Source organism: Balaenoptera acutorostrata, chromosome 16 (assembly GCF_949987535.1).
Source record: "Balaenoptera acutorostrata chromosome 16, mBalAcu1.1, whole genome shotgun sequence".
In the NCBI taxonomy this organism is placed as follows: domain Eukaryota; kingdom Metazoa; phylum Chordata; class Mammalia; order Artiodactyla; family Balaenopteridae; genus Balaenoptera; species Balaenoptera acutorostrata.
Window position 1 is genome coordinate 17470142 of NC_080079.1, and position 19402 is coordinate 17489543.

Sequence of the window (19402 nt, forward strand, 5' to 3'; positions counted from 1 at the left end):
TCCAAAGTTATAATGCAGAGATTTATAATGCAAATACTTCCCCCTTCTAATGTACTTTGTTGTGTAAATCCAGATTTTCCATACATAACATATTGAAAAACATAGTACTAAGGAAATGAAGCAATATCTATATTTGTTTCAATGACTAATAAGCAAAAATAAAACTTTGGCCATGATGCCATGCTTTTTAGAAATCAGACACATAATAAGCCACAGATTTATAGGATGTGGTCTAATAAACCTAAGAAAAGTTTCATTTCCTCTCACCAAAATGGTTAACTCCCTGTCTATGTGACTGGCTTTGCAAAGTTAGCAGAAGCCTTTTTTTTTTTCCTTAAATGCATAACTTGAGAAGTTAATAAGCAAGTGCCAGCAATAATGTGCCCCCTCCTGAATTCACACACACACACACACACACACACACACACACACACACACTCACTCACACACCCCTAAAGAAAACACAAAATTAGGCTCAAAATGAGCAAAAAGGTAGGTCAACCAAAATATCAGAAGGGACAGAGGGTACCGTCTTCCTAACCCCCAGCCACTGACCAGGAGGAGTTCAGAGAAGCCCTTCAAGACGAAGGAATAAGAGAAGGATTTGAACAAAGAACTTTTTAAAAGTTTGTTTGCAAGCATTTCATTTCCGTAAAAACGGTATTGACTAAGCAATTACAGGAAAACACTTTCTTTCTTATCTGAATGCATTTATGCCATGGGTCACGCCCTATTATTGTCACTATTAAACATGGTAATAGCCTCAATGTAATGACTTTGTGTGGTGAGCTTTAAAATGGCCATGGATAGCTAACTAGAAAGACGTGACTCATGCCTGCCCAGGTGGACATTGACTTTCTTAGTCAGTTAATCAACTGGTCTACCAACCTTAATTCCCTAGAGGAAACAGCTTTGATTCTAAAGGGTTAGAATCAAGCCGAATCACAGGGAAGAGAGAGCAGGGACAATGAAGGTTAAGTATGGATGGGGTAGAAAGTATTCTAGATGTGGTACCTGAAAAGCAAAAACTGAACTCTGGATGTCCTGAACCAGAAGTTTCCTCCCAGCTCCTGAGATGGCTGGGTGTTGAACAGGACCTAACCCAATCTCCTTTAGCAGGTGGAAGATGGTTGGTGGAGAAGGCTCCAAACCATGGGCTATTGCCAGGGTCTTTCATTAACAGCAGTTTTAGAGCTCCACCCCTTTGTGATCTTAAGCAAGTTACCTAACCTCTCTGTGGCTCATCTGCAAAATGGCAATAATCACAGCACCTTCCTCTTAGGGGTGTTGTCAGGTTTTGAAGAGTTAATATACACAAATAGCTTACAGAAGTGCCTGGACCGTAGGAAGCACTGTATTAAGAGTCTCTTTGATCAGTATTTCAAGGGATCCTGGTAGGTGCCCAGTGAAGCAGGCTGGGCAGGGATTCCCCTACCATCCCCTTTTAACAGACACAGGGATGCATCACAGAGGGATGAAGTACCTTGCCGGCAGAGGTGAGAGAATGCTGGACTCAAACCTACTTCTGACTCCGGTCATGTGAGCTTTCCACTATGCTACCCAGAACCATCTCGAACACACCCAAGCTGTGCGTGGAAAGCATGCAGCACGACTGAGATACCCCCCAAGCAGAGGCCAGCCCATCACACGGACACACTATCAGTGTGCAATGCCTCCAGAATCCTGCTGGGTGTCTGCGCCAGACCGAGCATGCCAGCTCCTCTGGCCAAGCAAGCCCCCGCTTTATATCCTCAACTCCACTGATGCTCACATGTCAGCCCCCTACACTGATGGGGAGACTGAAGCACAGAGCACTTGGGTAACTTGCCCGAGGTCACACGGACCGAGTGGTGGTCTCTCTGTGTCTGGTCTATTCACAGCTTAGGGACTTAGACCCAATGCTAGAAGCTGGGTGTATTGGCACTTCCCCAAGAGATGCTTCCCTGTCCTGAGGGCAAAGCTTGAGAAACAAGCGTAGTCACTGGCGCCGGGGATCTAATCAGCGCCTGTGGATCTTGAGTTATAAGGAAGAAACCCCGTCTTTCTGTTTCATTTTCCTCAACTCAGAATGGGTGCCTGGTTCTCCTTTATCTACCTCATAACTCTGACCAAAGATTAATGAGTTACCGTTTGCCAGGCCCTGGTGGAGGAATAACTATGATCGGTATGGCCTTATCATCCAGAGTCAGAATGAACAGAGACTCTTATTAAAAGCCAGACCAAGGAGTGGCTGCTGAGAAAGAGCTTCCTTCGGGTCAAGGTTGCTGCGCAGAAGTGCAACAGCTCTGTCCAACCCAGGCCAGTTAAAGACACGGCCGTACACATGCACGGGACACATGTAATCCGGGCACAGGCCTCATCAGAAGAGGGGAAGGAGCGTGCGGGGTCAAAAGAACCCTAGAAACATCCTCAGTTTCAGTCACATCTGGCCAGAGGGGGATAATTAGACAGGAAGATTTCCACAAGACACCCACGCGTGAAGTTACCAACCAGAATTAAAACACATTATGGTGTATAAGAGCAACCAAGTGAAAAGAAAAATACAAAACTCTGTAAGGTACCATTCCAATTTTACGAAACATTTTTAAACTTTAGACACATGAATGACAAGAAAGAAATGCATCCAAATATTAAGAGGTTATAACTAGGTAAAAAAGAACGTGGGTGTTTATATTTTCTTCTGTTTCTCTTTGTGTCTCTAGTCCTCTTATAGGGCTATTTACTACTTTTTAAATTAGAACAAGCTTTTAAAGATGATTTCACCCGCCTTTTCTCTCTCCAAAGGCGAGACGCACGTACACGTTACCTGTGATTCTAGGCCTCTGCTGTTTTCTGTCCCTGCAGCCCTAACACGCAGCACAGCAGCCAGCGCATAGTAGGTATGCAATAAATATTTTTCAAAGACAGAGGCTTTACTAATTGCCTCTTAAATATTCACTTTTCTTTTTAAAAAAACTTAAAAGCTAGCATTAGTACTAAATCATTCACTGTTTATAAGTCTAAAGAGTTACCTTACAATTTTTTATCTGCATTGACTTTTGCTTTTCTGAAGATGAAAGCATGTTCTAGGTGTTCTTTATTCTTTGGGACTACTAATTTGAAGAGAACTGTCACTCTCAAGCAGGGAGCAGTGTGGGGTATTGACATGGTATTGAATTATTTAAAGGAAATTAACAACGCTTCCTGTCCTTGGAGAGCAGACATCTGCCAGAAAAGCCATTCGCGGCTGCCTCAGGAAGATGTCACTGCAGAAGGGCGAGCATTGCCCAGCACCTTGAATTCTAAAAGAAAATCTGTAAGTTCTAAAGAACAAATAACAAAGACAAAGTTCAGGTGATAACTTCTCTTGCACTGGAAGCTCTGAAGAGTCCCGGGAAATTACTTCCTGGGGGTCAAGTTTAATGGGATAACGTGTCGCTCATCATTCTCACGGAAGCCCCGTGTGACACTGGACCATGTGGCTTTAACTGGGAGCCCGGCGCCTCGGGTTCGCGCGACCACCTCCCTCTACCCTGTCCTCGTAAGCTGGCATTTTTATGGCTATGACAGACCTATCCGTGGTCAGTGCGACCAGACATCAGGGCACCCGCAGTGACAGCGATGTGACGGGAGCTGGGGACCATGGCAGGGGGCACTGCCCCAGCGGGAGGTAAACTTTGGATGGGTGGTTTCAGTTCAGACCCCGCTCATCTCATACCGTAATTCTGCTCCGTGACCTACCTCCAAACACCAGGGCTCCCCAACCTTTTGTAAGGAGTGGCTCCTTTTCATGTCCCTGAAGACTTGAGTGCTGACAGTGAAGTCTGAGGGGGGGTAGAAGTGCTGACAGTCATGTCCCTGAGTGCAGCAAGGGAGGGGGCACTGCTGCCAGGAAGAAAGGGGAACAGAGTGAGGCTCGGGCGGGAGGCGGGGCACAGTCAGCAAGGCATTCACGGCCCCCAGCCTGACTTCCTGCCCTACACCCGCTTCTCTACAAACTCCAAGCGGGGAGGATCACGGTTCCCCGCACGAACCCAGAACTCTTCCACCTCCCTGCTGGCCAGCGACATCTTCAACACAACCTCCTCTAGGCAGCCTTTCTGATGCATCCCTTCCTGCTGAGCCCACCCTTGCCCATCGTTCCCCCTAGGGACACGCCACTCCTTCCTCTGAGAAGCCCGCTGGCTAGCATTTTCTCTCTCTCAACTTACCTTACTGAATCTTCCATTAGCTTAAACCACGTGATATTGCTGCTATTCCTACCCTACAAAAATGCAATTGCATAGGGTTCCACACAATTCTAGAGCTATTTGGGGAGCTGTCTTAATAACTTTCCCTCTGCCGGGCTGCAGTCTTTTTGAGAGCAGCAACTACACTGACATATCTGGACCCCTTGAAAGATCTGGCAGCACACACCCTGAGAGCTCAGGAAGTATGTGCCCTACTGCACTTCAACCCAGCTGGAGCCCTATGATGAGCGCTGCTTCTCTGTTTGGGGTTCTGGACAGGAATGTTCATGTTATTCCGCTGTTCCTCACAACCACCCTGTGAGGTAGGTACTATTGTCGTGCCCATTTTACAGACAAGGAAACTGACTCAGAGACGTTAAGGAGCATGCCCAAGGTCACACAGCTAGTAAATGGCGGGGGGGAGGTGGGGAGGGGGGGGGGGGGACCTGGACCAGGTCTCAGTCAACTCATGGTGGTGCTATATAGATGCATTTGCCTGTCCAGATGTTGACTATTGCTCTATAAATGGGGTAGAGAATTGAGGGGTGTTAAGAGAGACGTGGGGTCCAAGAAGGGCTATTTCACAACAAGGAAATATCATTCTAATCGTCTTTAAAAAAAAAAAAGAAAAGATCTATGTCTTTTGTGTTCATTGTAAAGGATTACGTCTTCCTTTACAATGAAGTTTATCTGCATTGTCAGAAGTTTAAAAACTTCTCTACTCTAGTTTTTAAAAAGTTTTTTGTGAAGGAAAAGCCCATGAACAAATTTTTCACCCTTTTTAGTCCCAAATAATAGAATTCAGGATTAAGAACATGAGATTGAGCACAGTATCCAATATTTTATGTTCTGATATTCACTAAATAGCAGAATGAGCATAGTGGGTGCCAAAGACCCTAGGAGTTAGGAAATCAACGGAAATAACGGACAAATCTATAAAACAGCAGCCACATTTCTAGAATAACTTACATGGTTCCCATATAACCTGGTCCTCCGACGGGGGAGGTGGGGGGCTTATCCAGGTGGATTAAAACCAGCCAAAAGCCATGTGAACACCCAGATTGAGAAGAAGCCACATCTCCTGCAAACTGGTGCTACTCTAGGGCCCTCGCTGGCTGCAACTGTCCCCGTGGCTGGACTTTGAAAGTCACCACTGCTGGAAGCCCCAAGGTCTGCCCCCAGGAAGGGCAGCCGAAGCCCCAGAGGACGCACTGGTTGCCCATCCCTGGAGGTCTCTGGTCTCCACCCGGGAAGCAGAGCCTCCCACTCTGCATTTCTCCACGGGGCTCGTTTGTAAACAGGAATGTGAGTCACTGGGCAAGCAGGAGTCCATTTTCAAGATTAGCCCAGCTTGCCAACCGAGGCCCTCCTATTCTGCCTTGTCACAGCCGTGACTCATCTTAACTGCCTCCCACCAAAGGGGACATGGTTTAGCCCTCCAATTGTTCCTGAAAGGAACCCAGCAATATGGGGGTTTCAATCCCTGTCTGCTTGTTTTGTTTCCTAACACAACGCTGAGAGCAAAGTGGCAAGGTTCCCGAGGGCAAGCACCCCAGAAGTTTGGAAAAGAAATGTATCTAAGGTTACCACAGACCACATTCCCTTTATTATCTTCCCATGGCCTTTCCTTAGGGCCTGTACTCCCACAGGGGCTTGCACGCAGGCTTGTTACGCCCATGGGCGCGCGCGTGCACACACACACACACACACACGCCTCTGTATAGGATCTAGATACTCTTCCATTCCTGGGAACCTCAGAGCCAAATTTGCAGGTCACTCCTACCAATACTGTAGGATCTACCAGCTTTGAAATTTGTGCGATTAACCTTACCCCCATCTTAGCTTATGGGTCTACCCTGCTTTGCTCTTTATTCTAATTTCCTTAATTATTCATTTCTAATCTTTTTACATAATATGAGGTCTTATAAGCCAATTCAAATTTGGGGGCTATAAGATGTCTTATAAACAGATCCAAATGTATATACAAATACCAAATCACTTTGTTCCATGACAGAACTCTAGTTGAGCCTTCCCCTAACAAATAGAAGACTCTTCAACACGTCCTAAAGATTATGAAGGCAGATGTCCGCCAAGTTTTCCGCTCAGCATCCATTCATGCTTTTTCTGGTAACAGTGCCCTGAATTACGTAGGAGGTACCACCCTAACTCTCAAGCCATACAGTCTGGGTAGAGTGGACCCTATCCTGACCTGCACAGATGGGTAAGTGTACTCAGTCCAAATGCACTCAGCACATCACACCCCCTTACCCAGCCACTGATTCAGAATTGTGGGGAAGATAAGGTCTCTCTGGACTCAAACCTGCTTCCATGCAATGAAGTCAACCTGGAGGAAAGCAGAGCCAAGAGCTGGAAGGAAATGATGTCCTGGTATATGGGCCCCTGGATCCAGCCACGCTACCTGTAAACTTTTCAATTACGGGTCAATACACTCATTTTGCTCAGGCCAGTTTGGGCTGGGTTTGAGGAGAGAAAAGGGCACCCTGACCGGAGAATTCTAGTTGCCTTAGAATGACCTCGATAATCGTCCACCCACGCGTCAAGCAGTAAGGGGGAAAAAACTGGAGACGCTCCAGGAAAAGTAAATGAAGGCCTCGTGAGTTTCATGCTCGGGGCATGATGAGGGGATTATTACAAGGCAATATATTGGAGTAAGTGTCTAGTACTTTTCAAAATCAGAATGAATGTGGCTTGTGGCCAGTCTCTGGGATGGGGGTGGTGGCCTTGAGAAACCACACACCTGCTAGAACTGTCACTCTGCCCTCCTCCTCTAGTGCCTCTGAAGCCACCAGCTACACTGACCGACTCTATTAAGATGTGGTCTCCGGAAGTTGAGGCTATGCCATGTCAAGACAGACGGCAGGCAGGCAGAGCAGGTGGCACGTTTCATTTTCCCTGATGGCTTGGCCCCTGAGGACATGGGGTGTTGACCAGTTCTGGACGTGGCCACATGGAGCAGAATCAAGGTGTACCACTAAGAAGTTAGAGCACTAGTTGTATATCCTACTATTTTGTTTCTTTATGAGCTTATAGCCGCCTTCAACAGGTGGTTGGCCAATATTCAAATGTTAATGCAACAGAATGGAAACCAACGAGCCAGAAAGTACAAATTGCTCTGCCAAGAAAAATAAACACAAAAGAAAAGAATATAGGAGGAACTGAAAAGCATTTAAAAACCAAAACCCTTAAAAATACTAAAGCCTCCAAAAAGAAAGATTTTGTATGAAATTTGTTATTCTGACCAAATTTGGCCAACAGCTGTTGGCTATCGGGAGAATTCTAAACCCACCTCTTAGGCAGGAAGAAAAAGGCAAAAGCTTTCAATTTTGTTTCAGTTAAGTTTGGTGTGACTGTTAACTTTATATGTCAACTTGACTGGGCCATGGGGTGCCCAGATATTTGGCCAAACATTATTCTGAGCATTTCTGTGTTTTGGATGAGTTAAAATTGGTAGAATGAATAAAACTGAATGCCCTTCGTAATGTGGGTGGGCCTCATCAAATCTGTTGTTGTTCCCCTGAATGGGAACAAAAGGCTGATCCTCCCCCAAATAAGGGAGAACTCCTCCTGCCCGACTGCCTTTGAGCTGGGACATTGGGGTTTGCTTTGGGGTTTTTTTTCCTACCTTCAGAATTGAACTAAGACATAGGCTCTTTCTGGGTCTCAAGCCCGCCAGCCTTTGGACCAGAACTAATACCATCAGCTCTTTTGATTCTCAGGCCTCCAGACTTCAACTAGAGCTACACCATAAACTCTCCTGGGTCTCCAGCTTGCCAACTGCAGTTCTAGGGACTTGTTGGTCTTCATAACTGCATGAGCCAATTCCTTATAATCAATCTCTTTTTTATACTTGTCTGTCTGTCTATCTATCTATCTCCTATTGGTTTTGTTTCTCTGGAGAACCCTAATATATTTGGGTTATGTTTTTATATGTTTTCTCCCCCCAAGCAAGGGGGAAAGGATTATTTGTGGGTCTCTCAAAGATATCAGAATTGTGAAATGGAATGGGTCTTAGAAATCATGTAATTGAATTCCTTATGATTTTTTAAAATCCTTAAGTCTAGGCATAAAATTAGGACCTACCCAGCACTACACAGCTAGAAAAGAACAAACCAAAACCCAGGTTTTAAAAACTAGGAGATAGGGGTTCTATGCATAACATGGAAGAGTTTTATTTTGAAACTGCAGCATCTTTGGAGGGATAAGAAATCCATTTGAGAGAAGGACATGGGAAAGAGCCATTCCACTAAAGAAGCAAACTAGTAAAATGACAATTTTTAAAAATTGGAGGGAGGGCAAAAACCTCTTATCTCTTTATCATTTAGTCACATACACATGCACATGTGTGTACAAACAAGGACACCAAAAACAAATAAGCAATAGCAGCCATCCATCCATCCAACCAACCAATCAGAGCCCACACACATATACATAACCTTGGAAAGAGAGTTCAGATCTTTACAGGTCATGCTGATCTAGCTTTGAGTCCATCAATAATTATCACCTCTGAAGGTAAGGTAACTCTGGTGGTAACTACTTACGTCTGAAAGATCTTGCCAAACAACACAGATGCAAAATAACTGTAATCACGGCTCCAGGCAAGCTACCATTTTTGTCATTAAAGGTGAACCCAGTTTTTCCCCAAAACAGGATACCATCACAGACGTGGCTAATGTATGCAACATTATTTTTCATGATTATTTTTCCAAAATGTGAGCGTGTGTGAGTGACAAGGTGTGAGAGTCTGTGTGTGGTATGTGTGTGTGTACACACTGCACACCTGTGTGCAGAGGTAGGCGGGTATCCTCCAGTATGGAAGACAGTGGCCTGCAGTCAGGAATGGCAAGTGCCTGGCTCACCTACGGCAGCTCCCTCTTCCCTTACCCGTGTCAATATCACTAGGCCACCCTGCTCAGAGCTGGCACGTGGTGAAACGTAATCATCACCCCTACACTCAAGGGATGTAGAAATAAAGTCTGCCTTGGCCCTTGAGGACCTCATCTTAGTGAGAAAGAGACCAGGATCCAAACAGAATGAACGCAAAAGGAGCCAATGTTAAGTCAACCCTTAGACTAGCCTTTTACAAAGTACAGTTCACCTCTTCCTCAATCTCAGCAGAGAGACAGACGTGGGGCCTCACTGTCACTGCCACTTCCCACCAACTAGCTGTGTGCCCTGTACTTCTGGGGCTCAGTTTGTCAAGTCACAGGAGAGTGCCAGCTGCTAGATGACTTGAGAGGGCCCTACTCACCCTCCAGCATGCTCCAATTCTGCAGGGCGAGCAAAACGCAGAGGCGGGGGATACAATTAAGTCCTCCAATCGCTCTCAGTACAAATCCAACATGCCTGGATATCTAGACATGGCCATTATTTAAGAGGCGATATTTACTGAAGAAAGTTATATTCGAGGAGAAAAAGCTTTCTTTTACCAGATAAAATATCTACCATGGCCAAGGAAAAATATTTTAGCAATAAGGTATAACAAATGGGAATTTGTAGCATCATTTCAAAAGGTGTTTATTGGTTTAAAGAAAATGTTGCCAACTTTTGTTTTCTAGGGGGAAAAAATACCTCTCAAGAAGTTGAAAACAGGGGCTTCCCTGGTGGCGCAGTGGTTGAGAATCTGCCTGCCAATGCGGGGGACACGGGTTCGAGCCCTGGTCTGGGAGGATCCCACATGCCGCGGAGCAACTAGGCCCGTGAGCCACAACTACTGAGCCTGCGCGTCTGGAGCCCGTGCTCCGCAACAAGAGAGGCCGCGATAATGAGAGGCCTGCGCACCGCGATGAAGAGTGGCCCCCGCTTGCCACAACTAGAGGAAGCCCTTGCGCAGAAACGAAGACCCAACACAGCCATAAATAAATAAATAAATAAATAAAAATTAAAAAAAAAAAAGCAATACAAACAAATAAAAAACTCAAAAAAAAAAAAAAGAAGTTGAAAACAAAACATACTTTTTTATTATGGTATAAACAATGAAGGAAAAGTCATATAAAATATCTTTTGAAGAGTTTGGGATAAAGTTAAAAAAAAAGTTACTTGAGTAATTTTAAATAAAGGAGATGCTTTTATTTTTTAGCTGATATCAACACTAAATTGACTGACTTAATTGACTAAATTATTAGTTAAGTCAAATTAACTAAATTAATTGACTTGAAGTGAAGTCAAGGCTTTCTGGGATGGTAATAATGTGAAATAGCTAACCTTAATATTGGGAATTTAGCTAAGGCATGCAAAAAATAAATGCAGTTCTAAAAGACATCGCTGGAACACTAAATGAAATCCTTTCTACGGCCAGCCTAATTCCTTGGACACCCATACACTGGCAGAGCACCAATGCATCTTTCCCATCTGTTTCCTCAGTGATGAGGTTCCGAGGTGACCTCAGCAAGTAGAAAAGTGAAGCTTTTCCCTGCAACCTCCATCTCCATTATTTGCATATGGAACTGAGAGATTAACAGTGTAATCTTTCCAGACAAGCAAAATGCCAGCAAGCTCATGAAAATCCATGCTCATCCGTTACTTTGAGAGAATAGGAGCTGATTCACACGTGTGGGCAGAGGACCCCTATGGAAGAATTGGAGGCAGAAGCTCAGGTCCACTGTGAATCCAGCTAATAAATAAATGTAATATCGTGCTGTTAATGAGATTTTTGCTAAAGGATAGTTCCTCCTCCCAGGAAAGCCTCCGAGAAGGGATGTGGGTCCGTATGACGCCCCTGGGGGCCATGAACAGCACTGCGCAGAATCAAGGGACCAAGATGGGGAGAGAGTCTGATTGGGATTGGTGATGTGTACTTGGTAATCCTCTCTTTAAAAACCAACACATGGCCTACAAAAAGACAAAAAAAAAAGCACCCACAAATGGAGCTGAGAGGTTGTAAAGACCACACAGAGACCGGGTGTGCCTGGGGAGCTAGTTACCACTCAGGACATTTAGAGTGCTTTGCTCTGCAAAAGAAAGCAGTGGTGATCAACAGCACCCTCCTCCTGGATCAATGGGGACCAAATGTTTTAAAATGCAAATAACAGGTTTCTAGACCAACCCTGGAACTTCTCCTGGAAATGTTTTTATAATTCACATCTTGTTAGCCACAGGAGCCCCAATTAAATGTCTTCTCTTCTCATTTCTACTCACCAATTATTAGCATTAGATAATAACATACTATTTTCTGCTGATACGTTTCCTGACAACATCAAACTCCAGAGGGTCTTCATGGTGCAATAACTGAATAACTGTGCAAATGACGGCTAATTGACGAGAAAATGTTATTTAAACCTTCTCAGTGTTTATGAAAAGCAAACCATTTTGGTTGAAATGCATTATACTAATGGCGTAAAAACTTATTAAATTGAAATAATTTGGGGAAAAAAGTTCTCTCCGAACATCATGAAAGAGGGAACCACACTGCAAGGACATAAGGTTATAAATATTCAAAAACAATGGACGATATGTGGAACCTAGAAAAATGGTACAGATGAACCGGTTTGCAGGGCAGAAATAAGGACACAGATGTAGAGAACAAACGTATGGACACCAAGGGGGGGAAAGTGGCGAAGGGGGGGGGCAGTGGTGTGGGATGAACTGGGAGATTGGGATTGACATATATACACCAATATGTATAAGAACCTGCTGTATAAAAAAATAAATAAAATTCAAAAAAACAAAACAAACAAACAAAAAACAATGGATGCCCACAGGCAGGACCACTCTTGACACCATCTCATGCAGAATGGGAAGGTACCTGAGAATTTGGGGAGAGGCTCGCCAGCTCCATTCTCTAACATCCCTGGTTCCAAAATGACAGTCATCCTCCAGCTGTCATCCCCAGAAAGAATCACACTATTGCTAGTTTCATAACTTGAGTGGCCACCACTATTGTCATTGGGCACACACCTGAGACACCATAATGGGTCCTGTCTGGACTGGAGTGATGAATTCTCTCAGGACTATGGTATTCGGGGTTCCTCAGCTTGAAAGGGAGAGTTGGAGCCACAGGATAAAAGATAAGGGGATGAGACAAATTATCCCATGCCACCCAAGTCGTTGGCTATTCTTCTACCCTGAATATTTATATTTTTAATAAAGAGAACCTTGAGAGAGAAAAAAAATCCTAAACTGTGCATGTGTTTGTGTGTGTGTGTGTGTGTATGTGTAGAAGGCAACAGAGACAGTACACCCATGAGCTGAAGGAGTCAATCCCATGTTGCTCCCATTTCTTCTCACCACTAAATGGATGGGCCCTGCTAAAGTGTAGTCAAGCCCAGAAAAATCACTCGCATATTCTGAGATGGCTCTGAGAGAACATCCAATTTTCAGAGTTCTCTTAAAGATTGTTAAGGTTTCTTGGAGTGAAAATCATCTTCACATGGCTCACACGTGCAGCCAATAAAGAAAAAGACTCACGTGTTCCATGAAAAGTTTCCCCTCAAAGTACTTAAGGGACATTAATGCCAAAGACAGTCCTGAAGGGCAGTGATCGGAACTGATGACAAAGCGGCTGACCCAGGCTGGGTCCACCACCCTGAACAGAGAAATTCCACCTTCGGCCACATCAAATCAACCACAGTGCAGACGGGAGCCAGTGCAGCAAATCCGGGACAAGATGAATTTTCCTATCTCCAGAGTGTAAACATACCTGGGCTTCTTAATATTTACAACAGGTAAAACTAACAAACCAAAGCAGTAACAAACAAGTAAACCAAATATAAAACAAAAAGACTCCCTAGGCTGGAAATAACCTCTTCTCATCACAATCTTTGGTGGATGCCATTTGAGTGATTACCACCTGAAGAGAAAATAAAGAAAAAGGAGATAGCAGCTATCAGGAACAAGTTTGAGTCACTGGAGATAAAGTCTTAATCCTTGGTCAACATACAGAAAAACTTACTAGCAATAGTTACTACTTTCATAGATTAAAAGCTTTCAGTGCCTCAGGGAGACCCAAACTCTGAAGTCATCTTTAGCCAATGTTTGGTTCCAAGTAGAGTCTATGCAGGCTAAGTGTCTTCAAATATGTAGACCACTCACAGACTTGGAAATCTTTGCCTCGTAACAGTATTTATCATAAGAGCACTTAACTTCCGATAAAAAGGAAAGGGATAATTTCAAAAATTAAATACGGTCTAGATTAATATTTTTAAAATTCTGAAGTTTACCATCAACTGATAAATGGATCAATAAAATGTGATCTATCCACACAATGGAATATTATTTGGCTATAAAAAAGTAATGAAATAGTGACAGATGCCACAACATGGATGAATCTTGAAAACACTATGCTAAGTGAAAGAAGCCAGTCTCCAAAGACCACATATTGTATGATTCCATATATGCAAAATGTCTAGAATAGACAAATCCACAGAGACAGAGAATAGATGGGGATTGGGGGATGAGTTGGGGGAAATGGGGAGTGACAGCTAATGGGTATGGAGTTTCTTCTGGAGGTGATAAAATGTTCTAAACTTGATTGTGGTGATGGTGCAACTCTGTAAATACACTAAAAATCATTAACGTGTTCACTTTAAATGGGTGAACTGTAGAGTATGTGAATGAACTAATTTTTTTTTAATTCTGAAGTTTCAATTGGCCTAACCACCATTATCGTATCTCTAACTGCTTTCTATTTGAATTCTGAGCACATTTTATTTGAAACGAATACACAACTCTGGGAAACAGGCAGGATAAGAATTATTATTCCCATTTCACAGGAAGCAGAGGTCCAGAGAGTTTCTGTTTTCTTTCCACTGGCTGGCTAGGTTTCCACAGGGCACAAGGAGAAGTGTGAATTATGGAGACGTCATAGGTCTTACCATTCCCCAAATCAGGGAGGGATTAATATCCAGCTCTTGCCAGATGTCTAGAAATTTATATGGTTGGGTCATGCAGACATGCTACTGGACAAAAGACACTGAAAAATGGCACTTGGATTCCTGGAATGCAACTCTCAATAGCATGAAATTCAGGTTAAACAATTTAGCTAAAAAAGCAGGAGAGGGGGAGGAGTCATCTCGAGCTGATATCTGGTGGGGTGAAAATATACCCAATTAGATGTGACCATATAATTTTCACATCAAACATCTTGTGGTCCCAAAGGCAACTAATGGCACAGCTTGCTGTGGATTTTCCCAAGTTTTCAAAAGCAATGACAGCCCTCTTCAGCAAAGCCATTTAACATAACAGAAGGTTAAAGTGGGAAACACAAACACTTGCTTTTCTTAATTTACACCTTTCATTTACTTCCCCAGAAATGTCATGGAAGAGCCACGAAATTTATGATGTACTGTTCATACATCATATGTATGGTTCCTTTTAAGAATAGGATTTAGAAAGCAGAATGTGAATTCTGGAAGGTAATCTGGAGCTATACCTTAAAAAAAAAAACTTTTAGTATTCCAGGAGAAACAAGATGATTTGGTTGGGTCTTGCACTTAAATTTAAAAAAAAAGGGGGGGGAGGATGGAGAGAAAATATTAGGTGAGTGGGAAACTAGCGGGTTTTGAGAAATGAAAATATAATGACTTCACATCATCTATTCTACTAACCAGGTACCATTGAAACCCATTGCTGGAGCACAAGAAACAAAACACAGCTCACAGGGGCTTTTCTCTGCATCACAGACTTTTGGAAGCACGAGAAGCTACTAACTTTTAAATCATCATGTTCGTGTAGTTTTAACCATTTCTTTTTTTTTTTTTTTGAAAAATACTCTAGTAAACCACTAAAGTATTTTTTAAGTACATAAAGTCATTGGCAAAAAAAAAAAAGACAACTTAAAACATACATTGGCAAATTGGGATGTCATTCATTTTAAAATATTCTTTCTTAGACCTTAGTCTGTTCTTTAGTTTCAGGAATAACAGAGGGATGGTTGCTCTCATGTTAAAGCAGGATTTCTCAACCTCAGCCCTACTGACATTTTGATAATTCTCTGTGATGCAGAGCAGGTGGGGGGATGGGGGGCTGCCCTAGCAGTAGTATCTCTGGCCTCTACCCACTAGATGACAGTAGCGTCCCCTGCCCAGCTGCGACAACCAAAAATTCATCCAGATGTTGCCAAACGTCTCCTGGAGAGCAAAATCACTCCAGCTGAGAACCAATGAGTTAAAGATAACTGGCCTGAAAATTTTCCTATGACATGGACTGATGCAGAGGCCCTAGCTTGAAAAGGTACCCAGATCACGGCAGCAGCCGGCAGCAACAACAAAATCAGCCAACTTTCATCCAAATCCTCCAACAGCGATCAGTTTCGGAAACCCAGAAAAATATGATGATACTGTAAACATCCCCCTGAGCCTCCCCAGTGACTAGTGTGTAGCCTTCAACTGTGTGCCAAGGTCCCATTAGTGCCCTGCAACTCTTTTAAGCGTCCCTAATATTGTCATTCACAAATGGATGAAGTGACAGTACTAGCAAGATTAGTATGTGTCTAAAGGTGGGGTGGGCATGGTCCCCAGTATGTTTTGGTCTCTTTAAAACCACAGAGCTGTAGTAATCTGCTGATCCCTAATAGATACCCCAGTCACTCAAGAAAACCCAAACCACTCCCTCTTCAGAGTGGTGGGAGTCTGCTGGTTGCCAGACGGCAAAACAATGATATTTTTATCTCTGATCTCCTTAGTGAAAGAACCCAAAGAACAAAATACAAAATGGAGCCCAAGTCTAATTCATAAATCCAGAAGGTTCTGCATAAAGTGAGTCTGAGGATCTACGAGATCCCAGAGGATGTTTTGCTCAAGCAAGAGACGGGCAGCATCAACACCCTCGCGGACCTTTGGTGGATTAGTCAGCCTGCTGACGGCCCTCGAAACCGCCACGGGAAAGCATTCCTCTGCTCGCCAGCCACGGGCACAAGAGGTCACAGCAGTGCCAGAGGCAGGGGGGCCAAACCCCAGACCCATCTCGAGACCCCGGTGCCTCCTGTCCAGAGTGGAGAAACGCTGCGATGCATCACCACTCCCGGGGTGTGGTTTGTTTTCTGGACGCTGTGCCAGCAACTCCCGCTGGGAGCCATCCAGGCCACGGGGATGGGCGGCAGTCTGGCTAAGTGACTCACGCCGAGGCCAACAGGTTGGAAAGGCTTGCGAGAATAAAAATGGGAGCGGGAAGCAGCTCCGCAGGGAAGAGTCCAGAACATCCTGTGACCCATTTAAGTCCAAACCCTCTCGTGATCATCAAAAACTAGGTTTTCAGGGTTGACGCTCACCCAATGACAACTCAATGGTTCTTTCTCTAGAGACCCCGAGCAGGAAGGGAGCCCAGGAACTCTGCCTGCTGTCCGAGTTCTGGACTGGAAAGACACCTGCTTGAAAGACGGAGAGACCCACCCAGGTGCAGCTGGTGCGCGCTGCGCTCTCCCATCTCACGCCAGGTCACCTGGCTCTGCCCTATGGAAACACGGCCAGTCTCCGGCATCCTGGTGGCCTCGTGGACACGAACAGTGTAGTTGCTCTAGTTCAGCGGCCAGGTTCATCACTCAGCACTTAGCACCTGAATTCATTAAGTCACCTCGAGAAGCCTGGTCTCCACACTTTTACCTAAGACACCAGAAACATCTCAGACCCAGTGCCAACCCCCATATCATTACCATGATGTATGCAGGGAAGCACCCTGCATCTTGTTTCTCTTCGTCCCAAAAGGCAGACAAGAAACAAGAGCTAGCCAGTGATCAAGGCAAGAACCAAGCTATGAGCTCCCACCAAGTCACCGCAAATAAAAACTTCTCGTTTTCCACTGCCAGTCTTCCAAGCGTGAATACCATGGGTATCGGCTCCTCTTATTTAAGTAGTTTATAAGCGAGCGGGTCACCTGGAAGGCACCTTCCCCATTTATTAACAGCAAGTTGTCTGAACAGCCACTCTCCCTGGGGAGCGTGACTGAAGATGGGGCGCCCTGACTCTGCTTCCTCCGGCACCCACAGAGCCCCAGGCCGGCCCCCGACCCAGAGGAGCCCAATCATCTGGGGAGGGATGGCAGTCTTCCGTGGATCTGCACCAGTGTGACCTGCCTGAGAGTGTTTGCACCATCCCCGCTGTCAGGGTCGCTGATGCCCCGGGCTGCCGAGGACAAAACTCCGTGGCAGCCTGGCCCGCTCACACACAACCAGCCCTGCCGTCTCGGGCTCAGCTTCGGTTTCAGCTCGGGCACCGACAAGGTTTGGACCCGTGCCCAGTCCCAACACTGATAACATTCCTTGCAGCTGCCCCACCGGGAACAGAAAAGGTAAAAGATTCCTCCCTCCGATGTGTGAACCAGGGGAGAAAAGCCGGGGGCCCTGGGGGTGAGAATACAGAAGAGAAAAGGAAAGGTTTCCTGAAACTCCCCTGGAGCCCCTCTTAGCACCAAGGGAATCGGTACCCTATCTCCACGTCTGCTCCAACATCACAAAAGACAGATACTCAAGCTTCTCCGGCCCAGTGTACCCTCAAAGCAGGAATTCCCCCTGGAGGTGAAGTTCAGGGAGACAGCGTTTAACCCTCTCCCCACCAACACTGGAGTCACCACCAGGCAATAAGAGGGAGGAATCCATGGGTCCCGGGTCCAGAACTAACCCACCAAGCGTTCCACTACTAATATTCCAGCATGCTCGTGTGTACTCACAACGACCTCTTGGGTGTTTCCATCTTCCGGCTTCTTGTAGCAAACAGGGTAGTGAGGTAGAGTTGAGGAAAGCAAAAGGACACTGAGTTCCAGAAGGCTGAGGCTAAGAGGCCACCTTGGGCAAGTTTCCATCATAAGTCCCTCCCTTTACTAAGTGGAAGGCACCAGACCACGAGGTGTATGATTCCATTTATACAGTATGTCCAGAATAGGCAAATCCATAGAGACAAAAAATACAGTAGTAGTTGCCTAGGACTGGGAGGAATTGGGGGAAATGGGGAGTGGCTGCTAATGGGGACAGGGGTTCTGGAGGGAGATGATGAAAATATTTTGAAACTGATCGTGGTGATGGCAGCAAACTCTGAATATACTACAACCATTGAACTGTGTACACTTTAAATGGGTCAACTGTATGGTATGTGAATTATTTCTCAATAAAACTATCGTTAAAAAAAAACAGTTTAGCCATCACAAACATGGGGCTTTCATCCTCTTCTGGTTGAGTCAGCTTTAAATGTTGTCTCTTGGACTAAAAGGAAAGATAATCTGGAAGGTCCTTAGAAAGTATCTGGATAAGCTATTAACCTGTTTGAGACTCAAGCTACTGGTACGGGGGTAACAATGTTATCTACCCTAAAATGTCACAAGGGTTCAATTCCAAGGGGAGGTAAAGAGCTTAGCACAGTGCCCCGGACATGACAGACGCTCTATAGAACGCACCTGTTTTGCATACCCTCCTGCAGGAGGTCTCAGAGAGAAAGGCCAGGTTCTAGAGAGAAGGACTGCCAGCTATCTTTGCCTAAACCCTGTTGCTTTTTTCAGCATTCTTCCCTCACCTTCAATATTAAGAGTGTGACCAACTTAAAAAGCAATGATAATAAATGCCAAAGTCTGGGAACTCTATGAAAGCTGTATCTGCAATGGCAGATCCTAAAAATATACTGCATACCCATTCCTACAGGGCTCTCCTTTGCCAGAGGGTCTTGCCCCTGTTCAGCAGATGGGACACAGCAAACAGCACAGGGAATACGCCCAGGATTACACTGGATTCTACAGAAGGAGGTGTCATGACCAGTTCTTAGCTCCAAATAGGTTAATCCCTATGATCACCTTTACAAGCGAAGGCAGAAAACTAATGAAGAGCATCTAGTAGATACCAGAAAAAGGGCTAAGAACCTCACAACACCTGTTTAATGCAAAATTCAATAATTAATTAATTTTTTAAGACTGACCCCAGCTAGTTCCCCCAGGGAATCACCCTAACACCCGCCAGTCATGTGACCCAATGGGAGCTTCCATCTTCTTACATGAGCCCCCCTCCCAGCCTCACTGATTGGTCCAAATTGGGGTAAGAATCCCACCAACCTCCAGCTAAAGATGAAAGCCTGTGACACTACCCATCCTCCAGGACTTCCCACCGAAGCTCTGCAGTAGGAGGAAACGAAGACAACATAGAGAGCGCACACTCAACGGGCTGATGTCCCCTCGAGGGACAGCACTTCAGTTGTCCCTTCAGCAAGCTCTACCTCTGCCATTCCCAGAAGTTAGTTATGGGAATCAAAGAACTCCCCTTTTCC

The 19402-nt window shown here is 44.9% G+C and overlaps 1 protein-coding gene across 39 annotated transcripts in view; it reads right to left on the reverse strand.

Moving 5' to 3' along the window:
* Positions 1 to 19402, reverse strand: part of TCF7L2 (transcription factor 7 like 2) — a 197825-nt gene that overhangs the window by 69069 nt on the left and 109354 nt on the right. For 16 of the 39 annotated variants that reach the window (XM_057530838.1, XM_057530840.1, XM_057530842.1 and 13 more), the window contains one exon: positions 3721 to 3864. The exons of 20 other annotated variants lie outside the window; for them this stretch is intronic. In XM_057530838.1, the coding sequence (XP_057386821.1) occupies positions 3721 to 3864 (144 nt within the window). The remainder of the gene's footprint in view (positions 1 to 3720; positions 3865 to 19402) is intronic. 3 more of the 39 variants (XM_057530837.1, XM_057530863.1, XM_057530866.1) reach the window with 1 other exon arrangement.